At 34.1% G+C, this 18763-nt stretch overlaps 1 protein-coding gene across 1 annotated transcript; it reads left to right on the top strand.

Annotated features, from left to right (window-relative positions):
* The first annotated feature begins 1126 nt into the window (after positions 1-1126).
* Positions 1127-18396, top strand: LOC138716159 (cuticle protein 7-like). The gene is made up of 4 exons (XM_069848990.1): positions 1127-1247; positions 7940-8023; positions 10606-10939; positions 18029-18396. The coding sequence occupies exons 1-4, from the start codon at positions 1233-1235 to the stop codon at positions 18178-18180; spliced, it is 585 nt and encodes a 194-aa protein (XP_069705091.1). The 5' UTR covers positions 1127-1232; the 3' UTR covers positions 18181-18396.
* The last annotated feature ends 367 nt before the right edge of the window (positions 18397-18763 follow it).

The following is an 18763-nucleotide window of genomic DNA, read 5'->3' as shown; positions in this document are numbered from 1 at the left end:
TATTATTATTATTATTACTACTACTACTACTCAATATGCAAATTTTTGAACCTTACTTAACCATAAGGAATATTACGGTAAATGATTCAATGATGAACATGGATATTCAATATTATCTGATTATATCCGTGTTTTAAGAAAAATTACTCGACACTTACGGATGGACAGATGAACATATGCATGGAGAAAATATAGATGAAATGCTAGATACAACTTTATCAGTATCTGGAATGCTGAAAATGTGTGTCTTCATTAAATATCAAACTCGATCAGAATAGAAGAAATAACACTATCTCTTTACATTTCGAGTGATAAAAGACTAGAATTTATTATATATTATTCATCTGTGGGAAAATCTCTAAATTAATGTGCTAAATATACACTTGAGTCGAACCTATTGGCTAAAGGATGTAGCAAAGTGCATGATTTTTAGAGATATATTAATAAAATAAAAATGTACTATTCCACTAACTTCCGCAGGATAATAATGACTACCTATTTGTGACATTACACAAGACATCGTCCATACAAAAGGTGACAGTGCTAGATTGCTAGATAGTAATTATATTTATAATGATTATGAAATTAGCATCAATTACTGAGGCACTGGAAACTTTTTTAAAATGTAAAGTCATCGACGCATATGAGATGTATTAGTAAGTACAATAAAAACATTAATTCGTTGTTTAAGTCTCTTAAAATAATATGTCTCCTCCTATTACCGAAGTAGCGAAAAGAATTAATTGCGGATAGAGAATTAAAAGTCATGAATTAAGGATCTGTAGAAGACTTACTTTCTTAATTAATAATGTTTTCATATTTGATTTAATTGCGGACGTTGTTTACTTCAGGAAAATAAACTTAACAGATAACCATCCGCGGTAAGGTTCATGGGATGCACAGTCAAGGTTCCACAACGTTTTCTTGATTGACACCCCTGGACACGTCTATTGCAATCGCACGATTGAAAGAAATGTCAGAAGGAAGAGAGAAAAGGGGAAAAGAAAATGCATAATTACTGTTGCCTGTGTACGTGTAACTCTTTCACACAGAACAATGAAATGCTGGCGTAACCTCACTTAACCTTGGTTTCAGTTAGCGAAAGACAAGGGTCATTCTTCCCACAGATCGCTAGTAGGACGTATAAAAACGTACTGAAGATCTCAATTTTTCACATTTATTTGTGAACAGCGTCGAGGAGAGCGCGTACCACCACGTTAGTGTTAGTGAACATGTCTTTGTTGCAGGTAAGTTAGTGCAGTGAAGTGATCTTCATATGAAAATTAGACAGAGCGCGTCGATTTTTGCAAATGCGATAATCTAGGAGCAAGATTCGACCTTGTGTAAATTCATTTTCGTGTGACCAAAGTTTGTGCAGCCACGATACTTCGAAGAGCATCTGTGACAGTCACAATTTTAAAGGATTTATACATTACTGGAGAAAATTGCACAATAACTTAATACTGGCACAAATTCTGATGAATAATTTTGGATTATCATCCGTGGTTTCAAATGTATTTTCTCGAGCGCTTCGAAAATACAGTATTTACAAGTTCTATCACCTGAATTCTTTAGTTTAAGACCTAAAGAATAGCTTTATTTTGTTGTAACACATACACATTTGGCCTTAACAATTAGAGTATGCGTTATTTTTGTCTGTTGGGAGGATGTTATTATTTTAGACAATCTTAAGCTTGCAACGATGAAAGAGTAATGGAACGGAGAAAAATTCTCTCTGGCGCCGGGATTTGAACCCGGGTTTTCAGCTTTACGTGCTGATGCTTTATCCACTAAGCCACACCGGATACCACCCCGGCGTCGGACAGAATTGTCTCTGATTAAGTTCCAAATCTTGGGTTCCCTCTAGTGGCCGCCCTCTGCACTACGTCATAGATGTCTATGAACATAGGACCGAAGTCCACACATGTGCTGAGGTGCACTCGTTATGAGTGACTTGTTGGCCGGGATCCGACGGAATAAGCGCCGTCTTAAATCACGAAGTGATTTACGCATATCATATATATATATATATATATATATATATATATATATATATATTAAGCTAGCAAGTTTCTTTTATTAAGTCTGGTGATCATGGTGGCCAGATGTTACGAAAGCGCCTGGTTTTACTATTACTAAAAGTGTTCTACATTTGGAAGTTTTTCTGATTTATTCTTATTCTTTTTCTTCTTCTCCATAAGAAAGATTATACCTCATGACCCGTTCCGCTCTCAAGATAAATCATCTTTGCATATTGTTTTAGGTTCGTGAATGCTTCTGGTTTCTTGAGACAGTAAAACCATTAGTCTAAAATGTTCAAACCAATCTTTCTTCTGTTTAATTTGATTTAAGTTATAGATTATGTATTGAATTGTTTTTTTATATCAGTCCTTTTCTGATAACTACAAAGAGTAAAGCAAGCCTTCCCTGCAGGTTGTTTCCCTTTGTCGAATCTGTTCATTATCCAGTTTTCACAGACGTATTTTAACATAGGCACTGCCATTACATTATAACATTTAGTTTCTTTTAAACTTTTGTTTCTTAGTATTCTCCTCTTTGTTCCACATATTTATCCAAATCTGTTTAGTTTCAAATTAATTTCTTCATATTGAAAATAAGAAGCTATTAAAACCTAGATAGTTAAAATAAAACACCTGTTAAACTACCTCATTATGAGCCACCGTCTTATCTCAAGTGGGAGCCACCGGCGTAGCTCAGTCGGCTGACGCCTTTGCCTCCCGTTCCGGAGTTGCATTGAATTATTGTATTTACATGTAAAATTATTTATTTATAAGAAACTTTTAGCCATTTCAGAAGTATCCTGACTTTCTAATTATTCTACAATTACGTCAATTTCAGAGTACTACTCCGTATACAGTAATAGGCCTATGTATTATAATCAATAGAGATATTCGTATATTTACGGCAATTCACCCTGAATTATAACTTGTGTTGACATATGTACAAAAATAATTAAGTCATTTGTGACACTTTATATAACGAATTAAATACGAGAAAACATTTACAATTGCAGTAGGCATATTCACATTTAAACTTCAGTGTGAGGGTTAAAGTAGCGAGTGGTAGGCAATCCGCAGATCGATGGAGTAATATCTGTCACAGTGATATCGAAGAAATATTGGTCTGATAACTAGTGCACGAAAATCATGAATGCATTCTTTCATTAAAAGTCGTATATAAAGTTAAGTAGTCATCTGCATTTAAAAAACAGGCAATAAATATTTATCCAATACGTTTTTATTAGTTATTAAGTTTAATCTATAATTCCATATTATATATATCTATCAGAAAAATTGAAATTTATAAGCGAAATAATAATAATAATAATAATAATAATAATAATAATAATAATAATAATAATAATAATAATAATAATCTTAAGATTTTCACATCAGTTGAATATTTCTAGAGATTTCAACGCATGATAAAGACACTAATCTCCATAATAAAAATTGCGCTCTTATCTCATTTCTCACTCAAAGTTTTTTTTTCCCCCACCAAAATGTACAGTAAATAGTAACATTTTTATCTCTTCCTTAATTATTTTAAGAGATTTTAATGCGTACTTAAGACACGAACATCAGACATTATTTTCTTCCCTGTTTACACTCGATGTATATATTTCTCCACCGTGATTAAAATATTAGAATTTTAGCTTTAGTTTACAGTTTCTTAACAAAAGAAAACGTAACAGAATATTGTGACAATGATAAATTAGAGATTGAGATTCTAGCGGAAATTTAAAAGTTTTTAATATCACTGATAAGAAAAAGTGGTTTTCAGCATTCTGTCTCTATCTGTACAGCGATTTTTACGGCACTCTGGACATTTTTTTTTATATTCAGTACCTACGAGTCCATTCATCCGTGATGCACATGAAATGTAAGTTTTTGTAAATATTAACAGGCCTTTCCTATACTGTACTCCAATCACGAGAAAGTCTCTCGGGAATGAGACGCAAAGGGGCAATGCTGTGAATGAATGTTGATGTCATAAGGTCACACGTGGGTACACGCATCTCTATTGGCTAACTCTCACAGCACAAACGATAACACTGATACACACATACTTATACTATCCTAGTTACAAAATTAGATCACTGTTAATCTCCTGGTCTTTTAATTCCTCCATACAGGAAATAGCATATGCAGGAGAGCGCATGTTTTTTTTAAACTGACGTTATAACGGTAATATTATCTGTCTACTTCGCTCCAATAGATGACGCAATTGTAAGCACACTCCTTTCACGGTTAATCTCCTGGTTGGAGAACAATATGTGTCTTAGACTTTTATGGTGAATGTGACATAAGTAGAATTCTGACTATTCCACTGTGTCTTGGAACTTAATGTTAAGTTCCAGGAGGAAAAAGTCTGCATCTTAATTGCCCTTTATTTCTAACGAAAAAAATAAACTGGTCACCAACTCTAAATGTATTTAAATTACTTTATATGCAAACAAGCAACCTCGTATATATTCAGACCTGCATATTTAAGAGAAATTTTATATCAAATGCAGAATTACAGAATTAAATCAAATGTTTTCTTTTTTAATAATAACATAATTTCCTGACTTTTTCATACAATCCTCATTCTTCCTTATTTACTTTATTTCTCATATGAATAGCTGAGTTTCATGTGATTTATAAGTCTGTGCGTGAGTTCTGAATTCTATCGGCGTGTATGTACCTGTCGAGCGAGGTAACGGAGATAAAATGTAAAGTATGATCTAAGAATAAGGTTATTTATCGTAGACAAGAATTTAACTGACAATACGAAAAAGTGAACTGTTCCTGACTTCACGAAATGTATAATGTATAGAAAAATGTGCCACATTCGTAACACTTTTTGTTTTTGTTTTTAAGATTTCAACTTTTTTTCTCCATTTCTCACTCAATTTTTTTTATCCACTGTATTTTATCTAATAGCAGTTTAAGAGGTCTAGCTTTATTTCTTTTAGAGAATTCAATGTAGACTTTTTAACAAGAACTTACATGAAATTGAAGTTTTCCTACAATGCTTTTCATTCAACGTATTTCGAAGTCTAGCTTTATTTCTTTTAGAGATTTCAATGTAGGCCTTTTAACAAGGACTTACATGAAATTGAAGGTTTCCTTCACTGGTTTTCATTCAACGTGTTTCCTTCTTCATCGTGTTTCAAACAGACTTTTAGGTTAGGCTTCAATTTTTAAAGTGATTTTAACGCATGATTAAGACTGAAGCATTTCTCTATTACATGCTTCATGTATTTTCTCCTCCGCTGCTTTTCAAATATAATTTTATTTTCAGCTCAAGTTTTTTTTTAATAATTACAATGCATGATTAAGATATTAACTACTTCACTATTTCTCACTCAACGCACTTTCTGCTTCACCATGTTCCAAATACAATTTTAGCGTTCAGTTGAATTTTAAGAGACTTCAATGCATTATTAAGACATGGACCGAGTACAGTACTTCTCTATTTCTCATTAGAAGTGTTTCAAATAGAACTTGAGCTTCAACTTTTCATTTTCCTTCATAAGAAGAAGTGACCCGATGCCTAGCACCACAGTCTGAGGTTTATTGTTTTACCACTCCTGTTTTGTGAATGGTATTTGTCGCCGAACGGTCATGCTTTTGTACGTATACAATAAAGCTGCACAGTGAATTTAATCCATGCTATAGTAATGATGGTGACATGTGAATTAATGATGGTGAAATGAGTTCGAGGTCCAACGCCGAAAGTTATCTAGCATTTCTGCTTCAACTGGTTGAGGGAAAACCTCGGAAACCCCCACCTAGGTAACCTGTATCAACCATGATTTTAACCCGGAACCGCTCATTTCATAGACATGCTAACCATTACTTTACACGGCGAACATGAGCTTTAGTTAAAATTTTTAAAGTGATATAAATGCGTGATTAAGACAGGAACTGCTTCTCTATTTCTCACTCCACGTATTTTCCCATCCGCCGTAATACAAATAAGTAGAACTTGAGCTTTAGTTTTAGATTTTTTAGTGATTTCAACGAGTGATTAAGATATGAACTACTACTCTATTTCTCAGTTTGACATACTACCTCTTCTGCAGTGTTAAAAATTAAATTTTATACATAAGTTTTATATTAAGTGATTTGAACGCAGATTAAAATATAAATTACATCTTTATTTTTCACTATATTTCCTCTTCTATCATGTTTCAAATATAATTTTAACTTTAGCTCCAGTACATTACTAGTGAATTTAATGCCTGTTTAAGATATGGGCTACTTTTACTTTATATTTCTCACTCGACGTATTTAATTCTATCCTGTGATTTAAATGCAATAATTATTTTAGCTTCACTTTAACTTCAGTTTTTTAGTGACTTCAACGCATGTTTAAGACATGAACTACTTTTTTATTTTTCACTTAACGTATTTCATACTTCACCATGTTTCAGACAGAATTTTAATTTTTTTAGCAACTTCAACGCATGTTTAAGATATGGACTACTTTTTTATTTGTTACTTGACGTATTTCATACTTCACATGTTCCAGACAGAATTTTAATTTTTTTAGCAACTTCAACGCATTTTTAAGATATGGACTACTTTTTTTATTTGTCACTTGAAGTATTTCATACTTCACCATGTTTCAGACAGAATTTTAATTTTTTAGCGACTTCAATGCATGTTTAAGGCAGGGACTACTTTTTTATTTGTCACTTGTATTTCACACTCCACCGTGTTTCAGACAGAATTTTAACTTTTTTAGCGACTTCAATGCATATTTAAGACATGGACTAATTTTTTATTTGTCACATGACGTATTTCCTACTTCACCGTGTTTCAGTCAGAATTTTAAGTTTTTTAGCGACTTCAATGCATGTTTAAGATATGGATTACTTTTTTTATTTGTCACTACGTATTTCCTACTCTACTGTGTTTCAGACAGAATTTTAAGTTTTTAGCGACTTCAACGCAAGTTTAAGACATGGACTGCTTTTTTATTTGTCACTTGACGTATTTCCTACTCCACCGTGTTTCAGACAGAATTTTAATTTTTTTAGCGACTTCAACGCATGTTTAAAACATGAACTACTTTTTTATTTGTCACTAAACATATTTCCTACTCCACCGTGTTTCAAACAGAATTTTAATATTTTTTTAGCTACTTCAACGCATGTTTAAGACATGGACTGCTTCTTTGTCACTTGACGTATTTCCTACTCCACTGTGTTTCAGACAGAATTTTAATTTTTTTAGCGACTTCAACGCATGTTTAAGACATGGACTACTTTTTTATTTGTCAATTGACGTATTTCCTACTCCACCGTGTTTCAGACAGAATTTTAGCTTTAACACTAGTTTCTTTTAAGTGATTTCAAAGCATGACTAACAAGAAAAGGTTTTCAGTAGGGCACAATAGATTTAACTGGAAGAGTTAATGTAGACCGATTTATGGTTCCTGAAGATCTCTTGTTTCGGAATTGCATGTTTGTGAAAATACATAAACTTTTTAAATCTTGGATTGAATGTCGTTCTTGCACGCAGCTTGCTCATAAGCTACTTACAGAGAGCATTAGAGGCGAGAAAACATTGATTACTATGGTGCATCCTGGGCAACGTCTCTTTCAGTAAATTGGTCTATATAACTGCTTCATATGAGTGAATAACTTAAGTCAAGTAATCACCATTAGTAAAGAAAATATTATACTTCTCAATCATGGAGATATGGAACTAAATAAATACAGGCTGCCTGCTAATGAATAAGTTAGAAGTCAGGAGTCCTGAAAGTCTGTTATTCAAAGGAAAGTCCAAGACAACACGCAACGAAATCTCACCGTCATATTGCAAATAGTTTGGGAGAATCAAAGCACATTAAAACACTTTTATCATATCTCACATGTGTTATAATGCATGTAATGGGAAATAGTTTCTATAATTCTCTTTTACAGATTGTTGTTTTGGCTGGAGCCATCACTTCCAGGATGGTCCTTGCGAAGCCAGGATATGTTCCAGCACATGCAATTGATTATTATGTAAGTAAAATCCCATTTATTTACTATTTCCGTCCGTTTCTGACATTATTATGAATATTCAGTCGGTAGCAGTTGTTAATAAAATTATGACGTACCAGTACAGACTGAAAATTCGTGAAAACCAACGCATTTTGTTCAAATCCCGTAATCTCAATCCTTCACCTATGTCATAACCTGTGTTGTCTCAACTAATGTTCTGCTTATCACACTTCACGGATTTCTACAATGTCAGCCCATGATGTACATTTACGAAAAGCAAAAAAAAATATCCCTTACAAAGATCTGCGGTAAAAATTTATCAGCCATTCATGGCCTACGCTGAATTTCTACGCCCAATAACTTCTGTACCTTACAGCATCATCGTTAAATAAACCACTACTACTCCAGGAGCTGCTGCTACTGCTACTTAGGGAGTTGATATATTTTCCTGAACATGTTGATTTCGAATTTAGTTAAACATTCTAAATATTGCGTCTGATATGTCAATTTCGTAATTTTCTTTGTCAAATAGTTTACTTTTAATTATTTATTTTACACTAGTCGGACTTAAACTGAAAAACGAAACTGTGGTTGTGAATTTCCGTTACTATCAAGGACTATGTGAACTGGGATAGCATATAATCTAAATCATATCCATTTCTACGTACAGATTCTTGCGAAACAATATCAATATTTGTTTTAAAAATTGCCACAATTCATATCTCTGATTATATTAACTAGTTTTTTCTGTCTCCTTATGCGTTTTAAATAAAATACGTTCCATTAAGCATACAAAATAATGTTGACTTTCGTTTCTAGGAAAGGTATGAGAAGTCATGATATTTTTATATATAAGTTTCTACGTTTCTTTCCTCGGTTACATCACAATTGAATGAAACTTACCAGTAAAAAGAAATTACAAGATCTTTATAAAAATATTTCATATATGTAAAAAGAATAATTTTATAAGCTATCAATGACATAACATTATGAAACAGTATGGTTTAACAATTTCAATAGAAAAGTCTACAATCTGGCGTTTCGAGCTAAAGAAAAAAATTATCGCGCAAGTTAATACATTCAATTATTTAGGAAGTAAACTCTTGTATGAAAATGGAAAATATATTGGTAGGAACATTTCAAAGTTAAAAAAAAAATATCAGCAATTAGCAATATCTTGAAATCTAAAGAGCATGAAAGAGTGCAATATTAATATTATAGAACGAAATAAAAGAAGAGAACTTGGCAGCCAATGAAAAGCAGATGGGTGAATTCTGAATCCAGAATACGTGAACTGTTTTCTATAACCATAAATTATGATTATAGGTCTAATGATTAGTGTTATTTATGATATTGTATCTGTGTTTTTATGCATCTACGCTATAAATTTGTGTATATTTTTATGCTAAGGCATTACTGACAATATGTTGTTTATTGGCTCCTTAATAAGGTAAGTAAACGTACGAAAATGGAATAAAATATATTTCCATTACAACATAAAAGCTTATTAATTTATTTGAAGTGTTATTGGATAAAGTACTAGCTATTGGCCAGGACATTAACAAAAATGATTAAATCAACAAATATATTTTATTTTATCCATTTGCAATTTTTTAAATAGAAGGAAGTTTTTATTCCAAAATTAAATAAAAGGATTAATATGTATCGTTATTTCCTGCTATTAGGAAATCTGGCAAAACTATTTCAGTGACAAAGGGATGGAAAGCTGATTTTCAGACCGAGTGCGTGTGTGTATTCATACGTGAGCCGGGAATGCGATTTTTCCATATTACGCAGAATTGTTGCTTAACTTTATATTGAACCATGCACTTAATTAAAAAACACGTAATTGTTTTTATTCATTTTAATGTAGTCATCAATTGCCCCCTTCAATCTGCACAGTTAGATCACTTACAGTGTGTGTGTGTGTGTGTGTGTGTGTGTGTGTTGTTGTTGTTGTTGTTGTTGTTGTTGTTTCAATGTCAATCACATCTTCTGCTAGCCCATCTCCATTCTTCTTTGATATTAATATAAATAAAAATGTGTCGTAATAAAGCTGATTCGCAAGCTTTTATTATTCCCTTATTGACATAATTACGTTCTTCTTAACCCTTAAATTGTCGAAGTATCCTATAGGATACAACAGGTTAATAGGCTACATGCTATAATGTTAATAGAACAATAGAAAAAATTGGTAGGAAAATTAAAATTTCACAATACTAGGCCTATAATATTGTACAACATATAAAATATGGACATTGCGATAGTTGTTTTCTTTACAGTCCGACAAGGTTTAATAAACTAGTGTGAGATATGAAGCTTTGCCAATTAAAGGGTTAAGAACCAAACATTTAATTTTGTTGGTTCATGTAGAAACAAAAGCCGCCCTAAATAAGGGTTCGATAGATCGGCCTACTAATCAATTCATAAAGAATAACAAGTAAACAAAACAATTTTGTGACACTTGGAAAGAAAAAGAAAAAACATTAAGATAAGAAAACGTAGGAAATCATTTACAATAAAAATTTTGTTGGGTACAAATGATTACTAATTATAGCTAAGGATGATTTTAACACGTGAAATGCCGTAACTTTTCCTCGCAGTCGTCCCCTCGTTACGCGTTTAACTACGGAGTGAACGATCAGCATACTGGCGACGTCAAGCAGCAATCAGAGCAACGAGAAGGAGACGTGGTCAAGGGACAGTACAGCCTGGTGGAGCCAGATGGCAGCATTCGTACAGTCGACTACACTGCCGACCCAGTCAACGGCTTCAACGCGGTGGTAAGCAAGAGTGGGCCCGGGATCCACGCCACTCCAATCGTGAAGCAAGTCGCTGTGCCAGTGGCGGCTCCCGTCGTCAAGCCCATTGTTGCGCCAGTAGCTGCGATCCCAGCCCATGTTAGTTACGCCCACGCCCCCATCGCAGCCCCTGTTGGTAAGCTACACTTCCATACAATTTTACTATATTGTTTTGTAATTATTTTAACGACATTTCAGCGTAAAGGAAAAATGAAGCTTTCACTTTCTCATTAAAGAAATTAAGATTCTGCGAAAAAATATTTCGAAATGTTCGCTGATGTAACACATTTTGGCCATCGGCGTAGCTCAGTCGCTTGCCTTCCGATCCGGAGTTGCGCTAGGGCGCGGGTTCGATTCCCGCTTGGGCTGATTATCTGGTTGGGTCTTTTCCGAGGTTTTCCCAACTATAAGGCAAATGTCAGGTAATGTATGGCGAATCCTCGGCCTCACCTCGCTAAAATACTATTCTGCTATCCCAATCACATCGACGCGTCAGTAAATTTTATTTTATATTTATTTATTTATTTATTTATTTTGCTAATAATTGTAACATAAAATATAATAGATACAGAAAAACTTTAGCTTACCTCTGATAGAGTAGAACTCGTGCTCAGGAGCGGATTCCTGAATTGAAATTAAGAAGTATATAATACAATTTGTCTTATATCTACCATGCAATTAGAATATATAAATTTAAATTTACAATTTTTCAATTTTTATAAAATCCAAACATAACTTTTTAAATTTAATACTAGAACTATTAGAATTGGCAAGATTAGGGTATTTAAATATAAATTTGTTAATATATTCTTGGGCCTAAATTACTACTATGATTAAATACTGTAGCAGTGTTGCATTTTGGTTCAAACAATCTTAAAGAATTCATACCTTTTGTTTCATAACTATGAGCATACAATTTCGATTTTTATGTATGAATTTCATTAATACAATATAATAACCTAGTAGTTGATACAGCGTCATTAAATAATCGACTAAAAGAAAAAAGAAACACATTTTCAGCATCTCGGTTTTCGACATACTGTCTGTCTGTTCTTTCGTGAGTGAAAACAAGATTTCTCCCAACTTTTTGGTGGACTTTATTAATATTCAATATCTACGAATCATTTTATCCGTTAATGGTGCACAAAAAGTACTCAAATTTAACAAAAAAAAAAAATACTATAATAAAAGGTCCTCAAAAGAGTTATGAATTTCGAAATGTATTCTAAAGACTTTTTACGTGAAACGTCTATACTCGAGCTACAAGGAGAGAAAAATTGTAACGTTTTGACATGAAAGGTTTTTATGTAAACTCTGACATCACTCGTGATTCCATACAAATAGAAGATTATTGTTATTTTGTTGCATGGCCTATTATATTGCACTAAACTCTGATGTCACTCCAGGTCGCATACACGTACATGATGTATTGATGTAATGAGATAAGCTCCATCAGCCTGAACGAGTCAGGTATTACTCATAAGCTAGATGTCTGAATATGTACCTATAAGCTATCTGGACGAGTCAATTAATATAAAGCGGTGTTTACATCATTTCGAAAGGGAAATGTGTGTTAGTAATGCCATGTCATGAAAGCTAAATGTACGTATTAAATAAAATACACTGCAGTATTAAAGAAAGTTGGCTAAGTATTATATTTTATTACTTTAATTCGAGTATAGATGTTTCATGAAATCATCGAGATTTCCCTTAATTCCCTGTCAATTTATTTTAACTTGATTCTTGCATAAGAGGATTAGATGAAGGAAAGACTCCTAAATTTCGAAGAAATTAATTACTTTATGAAGATTTATTTATATTTTTCGTTTCGTATTCTCTAAACCAACAAATTCCAAGAGTACAAGAGCAAAATAGTCACCATTCTTTCCGGAGATAGAAAACGTGAAAATGATTCGTCGAAAATTGAATCCAAAATTGAAAAAGAATAGAATGGAAAGAGTGCTAGAGCGCAGAGCATTTTCTAGTCTCTTCTGAAGTTCAGTTACAAAGTGCCAATGATGTTCCTACACCACCAACAATCAACGAGTGCAATGATTGATCAAACTGGTGTCAGTGATATAGAATTAAATCGCAACTTACTATAATAGTACCTACATGAAGAATTTAAGTGAAAAGTGCTCGTTAAATATTTGAACATCAATTTACACTCCATAAGCAATTAAATTCATTATGTGTGCTTCATTTTTCCATATTTTATTTTAGTATCATAAACGAAATTCTGAAGATTATTGAATATAATAGTGTTATAGGCCTATTTTAACATTAAATTGTCGTCTCTCATTGTAGGAACATTTGAAAACATTACCGCACATTTATATCTTAAGAAAATTCACTTCTGCCACGCGTAGAGGCCATACAGTTATTACTTTTAAATAAAATATTGCATTTAATTTAATTTCAAAGATGTACAATATAAATTAGGTTTAGATTGGGCTGTGCATGTATTGTAATTATTTCCTTTATTATTTTTGTATTTATGAAAACCGACATTTAAAATTTATATGAATTTTTGAAGTTCACTTGTTATTTTTTGCGAAACTTCGAAGAAATTCTTCCCATTTCAATCTAAATCATTCTAATCTTGTTTCAATGGTAAAAACACATATAACAAATGTTTTTACAACGTAGTGATAATCTTTTTCAACTACAAGGGGCTTTTCGTGCGTCCTTTACCTGTTCGCAGCCTGACGACTCTCAAATTCTTAACAAAAAATAGGATATGATACATTTCATACGTGCTGTAAAATGCAAAATCACGAATTGTACTCGTATAACAATACAGTTGACTCCCGTAAGTTCGACTGAACAGAATTGAAAGTTCAGTTCAATAAGGGTAGTGGGTGTGGCAGGTGAAATGAATACAAATTCTTATTGGTTAGCCGTCAACGAATACAATACTGTACTTGCATTTCCTGCCCGCCCCGAGACTTGTGTATGAGCTTCTAGTACCACAGTGGGTTTCGACAGTTCCGTCTCACTAACGGCACAATTTTCAAATAGAGAAAGAAGAGTTCATTAATTAAAAATTAGTAATTTAATATGGATGTCTTAATCAATAAAATATTCTGTTTTCCTTTAACAAAAGTGCCACTACAAGACACAGAACCAATTCCCATTCAAATGGCAAACCTATTTCTTAGTGCCCGTATAGGGGCGTGTCTAATTCTCCTACTTCAGCAGTCGAACTATAGGATATCGAACTTGATTTCTGTCGAACTTAAGAGCTTCCACTGTACTTCTTTTGAGCGTTGTGGTTTGGCTTTAATTTCAGATGAAAATTAATTAGGTATAATAAACATTATTATATTCCATATTCATGATTTCTACGACGCCCGTCAAGAAGATACGTTTCCCTAGGGCAGTTTACAGTGAAAACACGGTTTCATTGAAAGATTTACTGGAGCAGATACAGCAATTGTGAGCTGTTTTTCAACATATTCCCCACCGGAGTTGAGACATTTGCCACAATATGAGACTAACGTTTGTATCCCTGTGTCACAGAAGTCTGCCGCCTGGGATCGGAACCAGCGTGCTTGACAATCATCTGTAACTCTCTATCGCTGCGAAAATACTGATCGGATAGGAATTTCTTGAGGAATATTTTTGAAAATAGTTCGAGAATTGTTGTATCTATTCCAATAATTCTTTCCATAAAATAGAGTATTTAAAATGCTTATTTTGTAAATAATGTACAAATGCTTCAAATGCTTTAGGAAATAAGATATTTAGCACTGAATTATTTACTTCATATTTTGAAAAAATCATATGAAATTTATTTTGGTAAAATTTTATTTATCTTGTGCCGGTCTCTAAACATTTCATATATCTGTTCCCGCGGACGTTTCTGGAACTAACCCACAGCTCTGCATAAGGACATGTGGTTGCTGTAGAAACAAATTGCTGGCGTCCCCTTAAGTAAAGTGTACTCATAACAAATGACTAATGCTGTACAGTTCTAATTAACCTACAGCCACTAGCACTGTTTTCATTAACTGACGTTTCCTTGACAACGCTACTCTTGCTAACTTCATTTAGATTTCCATATCTCACGAATCTCGAATCGTTACTGTTAGTAGGTCAGTGAAGTTGTCACGGTGAGTAGAGCGCTGAAGCCGACGACTACTGGCGTCCCGCTCTGAGATTCTCTTCTCTGCACACGGGAACCAGAGTGAAAACTTGATATTCACGGATGACGTACGTCCCAACTTCAAATGAAGAATATGCTTCTTGTAACAAGAATGCATTTTACCACTATTACAGAAAAAAAAGAGTATTATAAATATTGTAGGCCTAGACATAATTTTGAGTAGAATGTGTCTTTGTTCACATTCCGAATAGGGAGTAAAATTCACTAACAGTGTCACGAAATTAGAAAAGATAAGAAACTCCGACTATGAGAAGACTAACAGAGATTTATAGAGACGATCGTTTCAGACATGCGCGAACCGAGCGATGAGTCATAGCTGTAGGAGTGGTAGAAGTAGTGACAATATAATGTAATGGTCACACTGTACCCGTATTTGACAGGTTCTTTACACTGGTATACATGGCGGACTCATTGGGCGGTCAAGCTCTACCGAGCTTATGAGTACACTGCACACGATCTAGACCGAGATCTCTCACCAGTATTTAATTATATTTCATGTGGTGTGCATTACAATGGTTGAGCAATTGTTATAGTTAGAAACCCCCATGAAAATATTATTGGAGGATGGAAAGAGGCGTTGGGGTGAACAGAATTTTGGAACCAAGAGAAAAATATCGCGAGTTTCATCCTCTGTTCTAAAGAATGACGGCGCAATTATTTAAATTTTGTCAGTATTTTAGAATGGGACCCAAGACGTTCTGGTACAGCTAGCACCAGCGTTTTTGGTGTGTGACGTAGATATATAGTATCCGTTTGTGAGCATGTTGCTAGTGCAGCTGAGAATGGTACCACTTCCTATACACGACACATCAGCCATTTGTCAAACACAGTTGTCAGACTGACTGCGGCAAATGTAAAACACTCGCATTTAACGTTCCCATTACTTATTTCACACGCCAAAAACGATGACGCGGACTGTATAAAAGAAATCAGTTTATCATACGATGGAACTATGGACATGTCAGGTTTTGAAAGTTTGCTCGTCATACATACAGTATAAACAATACAGACATAACTTAAGCACTTTCAGTATTATTCAAGATTTGGTTTTAGTAACTCATCTACATTCGTCTGTTAAATTAACTATATTCCCCTGAAAAATCTCTTTGTCAGGTACTCCAGAACACTGAAAAACTTGACATTTCATAAAAAAGTTATCAAATGACAAAAACTATAGGCCTACCAAAATTAAACCGCTCTCGATTTTCATATGGTAATAAATACATCTTGCAGAAATTTTCATTAAGTAAGTTCATACCATGCTGAATATTTCATTATATGTTTTGGCGAGGCCTAATTTTTTAGGAGGTACTGAAGGGTTATAATTTAAGAAATTATTATCATATGATGGATGAGATATTTAAAGATGCTTAAATAATTCTGAGGTGGACGGACGGCATTGTTCGTGTTATTTTCTCGCAGGAGATAAAATTAGTGTAACCTCTGATGTGTGTTCATCTTGCAGGCCATTGTTTAACTTCAGGCATAGGACGTAGGGGGAAGGGGTCGTTTACAGAATGATTAATTGTTACGACGTTTTCATGGGATACAAAGACGTCAACTTGTTTCGTATGTAATTTATTGGTTTTTAATCGCATTATAATAATGGTAAAATGTGTTGCTAAAGTACCTCTTTATTACATTCTTCCGAATAACAATTTATGTCTCAATTTAATATACCAAGCTTATTTATGTTCTTTTTTCCTCTGTTTCTTCACCTGACCACTACTAAAACCATTCTCCTGTAACTTTTTCTTATTTATTTTCGTTTCCACATATTTCAATATTATTCTTCTCGTCGTCATCTTCCATTTCCACTCCTTCCTCTTCCTACTCATTCTTAATTTCTTTCTCCTTCTGATCCTCCATTTTTTATTTTCTACTTCTCTTTGGATGCTATTCATAGACACTTCGCTAGCCCGCGCTACGAGCGTGCTAAACTAGCCCCGGCTATCGACTGATTACTTGTACAGGATTCATATCATATCATACCGCTAACACTGGTTTATGAATACGAAAAATGTTAGTTCGCTGATTATCCACCGGACGCCCGCGCTAAGAATGTCTATGAATACGGCCCTTTCTGATTAATGAGCGTCTAAAATCTTCTGCCACGCACATTTTATTCCTTAGCGGCCGCGAGCCGATGTAGCCCGCTATACACTCCCGCACTTTCTTTTATTTTTTTATTTTAGTTGGTTATTTAACGACGCTATATAAACTACTAGCTTATTTAGCGTCGATGAGATTGGTGATAGCGAGATGATATTTGGCGAGCTGAGGCCGAGGATTCGCCATAGATTACCTGGCATTCACATTACGGTTGGGGAAACCCTCGGAAAAAACCCAGCTAGGTAATCAGCCCAAGCGGAGATCGAACCCTCGCCCAAACGCAACTTCAGACCGGTAGACAAGCGCCTTAACCGACTGAGTCACGCCGGTGCTTTTTTTATGTTCTCCTATCAAATAATCAGGTAAGCTTCACGAGCTTCAAATTAAAATGCTACTCTTTTTTAGTCTTAAATCATAAATTAAGTATCGTACGTAAATATGTCTCATGTTCGCATTTGCCACAACGAAATATAATGTATAAGTAATCTACAAACACCATAAAGATGTGACATTATCAACTTGTATTAATCACACCTTATTTAGGACATCAATTGCAATAGGAATATTTTTCCTTGCAACAAGTGGTCAGTTTACACAGTTTCGAAACAAACTCAGACATGCTTCGAATAAATTAATATCCTAGTATTATTGTAAATTTTGTTTGTGCATCGTTTCTACATTATAAACTACATTGCCTCGTAATTAATCCAAATAGTAGATCCAATTTCACAACCAACCCCTACTCACGTACACCACAATCCATTCCTTCAATATGGCTGACTCTCATAGGCTCCGTCCATTCGCTTCTCATCGGCTCCACCCAAATGCGTCGATTTACTTTACAGATTCCAGAAACGGATGTAGTCAAAATACTCACGCTGGCTGCCTCAAGTGCATAATGACACGGTACGTGACATTAACATTTCACCCGTTTATTTCTTTCAGCCGTTACCAAGCAACATTATGCTCAGTACCAGGCTTATCCCGCCCACACCACGGCGCAGCTCGTTCCAGACTATGACGCCTATGACGCAGGATACATTGACGCCGTGTCCGGAGCCCACGGAGGACACTACCCCAACTACGGATATTACTGATGGAAACACGCGACAACAACGATAAAGGTTTTACTTCTGTTGCATTGGACTCGACATGCCAAAACGTAGCACAATGTCTGGTATTTTAAATGCATTCCAAGACATAAAAAATATACTGAAGATACGCCTAGGGCACTATATTTAGATAAGTATGACACCAAAGGAAATGTTACCAAAGAATATAAAAATAAATTATCTACTGAAATATCAATGAAATTTTATTAAAGTGTTATTGATGAAGGTATCGAAGTTTCACATGAAAGTGATTTTAAAACTATTCTCCGTCTTCTTTGCAGAAAGGTCGTGCAATCCTGTGCAATATCAAATATAAATTTCGGTTTATATTGATGTATTTTAAATTATTTAATACACTAGAAGACTATATAACTTGTTGCACGTTTTTCGATAGAAGTTGAAAGAAAATTACAGCGAAATATCTGTAACAGAGAGTGACAAAAAGTTGTGTCAAAAGCTTAGGGAAACATCCCTCACAAGTTAGAGGATGAATATATGTTACGTGAAAATGGATCCGGAAACGCCTCATTTCCTTGTTAACTGCATTTTTCCTATAAATCTATTGGCA

Source organism: Periplaneta americana, chromosome 16 (assembly GCF_040183065.1).
Source record: "Periplaneta americana isolate PAMFEO1 chromosome 16, P.americana_PAMFEO1_priV1, whole genome shotgun sequence".
NCBI lineage: Eukaryota > Metazoa > Arthropoda > Insecta > Blattodea > Blattidae > Periplaneta > Periplaneta americana.
Note: the sequence above shows the minus strand (reverse complement) of the source record. Positions and strands in the feature narration are given on the sequence as shown.